General features: G+C 35.2%; 1 protein-coding gene across 1 annotated transcript in view; it reads left to right on the top strand.

Moving 5' to 3' along the window:
* Positions 1–4,532: 4,532 nt before the first annotated feature.
* HELRODRAFT_162599 (hypothetical protein) overlaps positions 4,533–5,651 on the top strand; it is a gene marked incomplete at both ends in the record, with an annotated part of 4,212 nt that continues 3,093 nt past the window's right edge. Inside the window, 2 exons of the mRNA XM_009024760.1 lie at positions 4,533–4,816; positions 4,937–5,502. Coding sequence (XP_009023008.1) covers positions 4,533–4,816; positions 4,937–5,502 — 850 coding nt within the window. The remainder of the gene's footprint in view (positions 4,817–4,936; positions 5,503–5,651) is intronic.

Raw genomic sequence — 5,651 nt, 5'->3', positions numbered from 1 at the left:
GAAATAAAAACGCAAAGGTTCATTGAAATTAGTAAACACAATATTTGAAAATTATACGATTGTTCATGCTACGTGGCCGTTGTCAAGATGGCAACCAACAATGTCACAAATTTGAAGCGCGAAATTAATTAGAATATCGTTTCTATTATTATTATTAATATTATTAATTATTATTTTTATTATTATTATCATTATTATTATTATTATTATTATTATTATTGTTATTATCGTTATCATTATCATTATTATTATTATTATTATTATTATTATTATTGTTATTATTATCATCATCATCATCATTACCATTATTATTATTGTTGTTGTTCTTTTTATTGTTGCTGTTGTTGTTGCTATCGTTGTTTGTATTGTTGTTGTCGTCGTCATCAAAATATTAGAAAATCAACCATAAAACTTGTTAATGCTGAATCGTCGGTGGATTTTTTGAACAACTGTATAGAACTTGGTCTTCTTCCTAATATATATATATATATATATATATATATATATATATATATATATATATATATATATATATATATATCTTTCTCAGCTTTGGCGTCATGTGAACAAGATGATGAATAAAAATGTAAATATGTCAGACAAAAACGGCGGAACTTACATCTGAAGATTTTTTTAAATACTTCGAAGCCAAAGTTGATAAAGTAATAGCAGCGACTCGGCATTATGATTTTCCGGTAATTGAAGCTGTTATAATGTTGGACAATTTTGAATCATGCACAGAAAAAGAGGTTTACAAATTATAACGCAATCACCGTCAACGACCTGCTCCGGTGATCGTGTCCCAACACACGTCGTCAAGGAGTTTTTAGAAGTTCTTCTGTCGTTCATAATTGCCATAGTAAATGCATCTTTAAGAGACGAAATTTTTCTCAAGTTGGCCAAGCATGCTATTGTTACGCCGTTGTTAAAGAAACCCCAGTCAGATGTATCTCTTTCAGGCAATTACAGACCAGTTTCCAAATTAACTATTTTGTCTAAGTTAATCGAAACAGTGGTTGTACGACGACCGGTGTACCACTTGGACAAACAGAACTTGATGCCGTATGCACAATCTGTCATCATTCGACTGAGACAGCCCTAACTTGTCTGATGGTAGATGCGTATGAAGCTATTGATAAGAAGAAAGTGTCTCTTTTAGCACTTTTAGACATGAGTGCAGCTTTCGATTGCCAATCACGACGTGCTGCATCATGTTTTGAAGAATCAGTTTGGTTTGAAAGGCAATGTGCTTGGTTGGTTGTCATCATTTGTTTGCGAAAGAACTTACGAAGTTGTCTACGGAAGACAAGCATCGACAGCGATGGAGATAAAAAATGGAGTTCCTCAGGGTTCAGTGTTAGGCCTCCTATACACTTCGGGAGTAGCAAAAGTGCTGAAACACAATGATCTACTTGTGTATTCATATGCTGATGATATACAGATTATCATTAGTGCGAATGCGCAATTGGTGACGGAAATGGTTGAATTAGCATCAGAGAAAATAATGTGCTTAAGAAGTTGGCTGGGTGCATGCAGATTGAAATTAAATGAGAATAAAACACATGTGATGTTGATCGGAGGAACCAGACAACAGCTCTCGAAAACTGATGTGGACGCCATAAGATTTGGATTGGTGATGATGCCATTCTCTGGTGTGGTGAAGAATTTGGATTTTTGGTTGGATAGTACATTAAACATGCATCAGCATGTGAATAATCTGGTAAGGGATTGCTCTTTTCAGCTTCGACAGCTTGACCGAATAAGGGTTTCCCTTTATTTGGACCCAACAAAATCATTGATCCATGCATTCGTGATCAGTCGAGTTGACTATTGCAACAGTTTGCTGAGCAGATGCCCGAAGTCAACAATGTATGGACTAAAGTCAGAACAAAAACGTGCAGCAAAGCTTATTGTTCAAGGGAGAAAATATGATCGTGTAACTTTAATTTTTTGTGAGTTACATTGGCTACCGATTGGAAGCAGAGTCGTATTCAAAGTTTTGGTGATGGTGAAGCGATGTATCAGAGGTCCGGCTCCGAAATACTTGATTGATTTGTTTCAAAAAACACCGGAAACCGAAGAGGGTAGAGTCCTAAGGTCTTTCTAAAACAATAATCTTCAAATACCGTGGGCTAAGTCATCGATGGCTTCAAAAAGTTTTGCGGTGTGCGGTCCAAGTATTTGGAATAATTTGCTAACAGAATTGAAGATCAATGAAATTGAAGAGACTGTCCTTAGGAAGAGAAAGCTCATTTGTGGGATAAAGCATTCATAAGAACTTGAATGGAAACTATATATAAACTCTACTTATAATATATATATATATATATATATATATATATATATATATGTATTATATAACACTTTTACACTTTTACGGGTTTTCGTTATCAATGATTTCTCTGTTTCTAAATTTATTGGTAGGAAGAATTTCAATTGCCCGTTGTTGAATATTTATTACCGGATGTCTTTGTTCTATGAGTATTGATTTGGCTAGTCGTAAATTATAATGATTGTCATTGTAATGTAAGATTTCAACATTTTGGTCCAAGATTTGTCTAGTAATTTTAGCTTTGTGTTTCTCTTTTATGTGATTCTATATAGCGTACTTGCATCGTGAGTCTTCTTGATAACTTGGTTGTCGTCATACCAAGATATTTAGAATTATGGTGCCTACACTTACCAATATTACATCTGAACAAATACATTAGATGGCTATGATCCATTTTCGATTCTGGCTTACTAGTGCAGTTGTTTTTCCTCAAAAGAAATGACGTTCTTTGGTTTGAGTAGTATATTCGTAGTTTAATACTATCGTTTTCGTAGATTGCTTGGACGTTTTTTTTTATTTTTTTCATAATTTTTTATCCTGTTCGAAAGTGGTTGTGATTTTCATCAATATATATATATATATATATATATATATATATATATATATATATATATATATAAGTTTGGTATCGAGAACCTGATTTAGCTATCTAAAATAAAAATTCCAAATAAGTGAATAAAGAACATAATAATAAATAAAATCATTCTGCAATGACGAACCATGCCTGTATAGGTCCACTATAAAGTCCACTATAAAGTTTACATCTTATTCTTTTTACAAATGTTTGGTTCAGTCTTTCATTTAGTCCATTTGATTGAAAGCAATCTACACATATAAAATCCACTTGAATGTTCTTCTTGTTGGCTTGAGTTCTGTAGATTAAATTCCAATGTACTGGTCGGCTAAAAGTATTTTAATCTTATTTTTCTTAGCAATCGGTTCATTTAACTTTATGAAATCTATTGCACATTGACTTTTTGTGGTGGAGATCTAAGCCTATCTGCAGAAATGGTCCACTAAAATGTGCATATATTTCTTTGTTGATTTATTACCAGCAAAACCACCAACTGTACCAATGTTGCGGATACTAATTTTGACATTAATTGATTCTATTTTTTCTAGTTTTGTTCTCTAAACATATAGTGCAACTTTTACAAAACTCTTCAATTAATTGATCAAAGTTTTTGAAATAATAGAATTGTCTTATTTTCTCTTTCAATTTTCCAGCTTCAATATGTCTATAATATTCATGTACCTTTTTTATTGCTCTTAAACCACATTTATCAGAATCAAATATCCTCGATTTGTCCTTCAGTTTTTTGTAAATAATACCATGGCGTTTTTCAGTCTTCTTGGCAACCTTTAATTCAGCCATGTTATCTTTTTGATTTTGAAGAATTTTAGGTCTTTCAATTAACTTGACAACTTGGACTCCGTCATCATTTTCAAAATGTTCCAATACTGGTGATCGAGAAAAAAATCAGTTATTATATATTTTTTCCTTTCTTATAAATAATTTTGAAGTTGAATAGAGATAAAATTTCTCAAAAGCCTATGCAGTGGTTTAAATTTGTGAGCAATATTTTCAATATATTTCAAATAGAAATTAATAGATCCTAGCACATTCTAAACTCCTGATTTATCTGTTGGTTTTTAAAGATTCTTGATGGCAATTACATTTTCTTGAGCTGGTGCCATCTATGACGTCAACCGCGGTTGATTTTCTTGAAAACTGTATCGAATATGGTCTAAATCCTAATTTCGCAAGATTATCTAGGACCAACCGTCAATATATATACATACATACATACATACATCTCGTTAGCTCAACACGGTCCGGCCGACTTGAAACATTTTGCTGGTAACATTTCGCGTTTTTAAAGGTTTTAGGGATTTTAGTTTTTAGTTTTGACTAATTTTTGGTTATTAAAATTGGTTTTAACGTTTTGGACTGTTTCTTTTTGCTTTTTGGATATTTTATGGTGGTTTGGTGGGTTTTATCAAATTTTATTTCGTTTCCAAAATTTTTTTTTTAAACTTATGAATATTAAATAGTATACAATACTAGCTTTCCGTTTTTCATTTATGTACACCATCCTTGCAATATTTTTGTTTTAATTTTTATTTTTTGGTTTAAAGTTTTAACAATGTTTGCAGTTTTATTAGTATTTTACCTATAATTTTAATTTTATATTTATTTATGGCTCCGGTTTTACACAAATGCACTTTTTGTTTCAACCACTATAAATTAAGACCGGACGAGAAATTACACCGGCACGGAGGGAAAGAGAAGGGTCAAGAATGCCCTGGGTCTATGAAAGCGGTCGACCAACCATCGGCCGTGTCTACAGGACCTTCGGGTTTGGCTCCCCGTGCTGCACCTGTCAACGAGGGTCGCGAAGCCGCACCTACATCAGCTTCGGTCACGGAGGCTCCCATGGGAACTGACCTTAACGCTTTTTTTGACAGACTGACGGCCGCCTTGTGAAAAACCCCGGTTATTGATCATGTGCCGAAACCATGTAGGGAAAAAGTAATAAAAGAATTGATGTCCCTCATGGCGGCAATTTGTAATGAACCTTGCGACCCAACTCACTGGTACAGGCTCCATTGTTTTTTCCCATATATCCTCAAAAAGCCTGCCAGAGGGGGTCGAAGATTCAACCAGGGTAATCATGTTAACAAACGATTGGCAGATTACTCTACATTGGAGGTTGAGTCTATTGCGGCTGGCTTTGAAATCGACAATACAATAAAGCCACGAAAAAACAATCCAAACAGTTGGATTCAAACCGCAATCGCCCGCATAGAACAGGGCAATCTTTCGGCGGCTGTCAGGCTTGTTTGCTCTCCCGAGGGTCTGGCGGGGGACTTGCCTGAGACATTGGTTAGACTCAACGCCATCCACCCCAGGTCACCATCGGACAGGCGAGTCTTTCCTGCACCGGAAACCGTAAATGGTTGCGTTTCACCCACCCAGGTGTTGTCAGCCCTGAAGTCATTTAGGAATGGTTCGTCTGGAGGCCTTGACTGCCTAAGGCCCCAGCACATTAAAGATTTAATTTCAGGCCCACTGCCCATTGACGAGTTTGTAAGCTCCCTAACACAGTTTATAAATATAATTTTATCTGGCGCGTGCCCATCCGCCGCCAGCCGTTTCTTTTTCGGGGGTCGTTTGATAGCGTTGACAAAAAAAGATGGGGGAGTTAGACCTATTGTGGTCGGTAACTTTTGGAGAAGGTTGGCCAGCAAATGTGCTCTGATCTTGGTGTTGGAAGAAACCAAGGCGAAACTTTACCCAATTCAACTGGGCGTTGGG

Source organism: Helobdella robusta, assembly GCF_000326865.2.
Source record: "Helobdella robusta unplaced genomic scaffold HELROscaffold_4, whole genome shotgun sequence".
Lineage (NCBI taxonomy): Eukaryota > Metazoa > Annelida > Clitellata > Rhynchobdellida > Glossiphoniidae > Helobdella > Helobdella robusta.
Note: the sequence above shows the minus strand (reverse complement) of the source record. Positions and strands in the feature narration are given on the sequence as shown.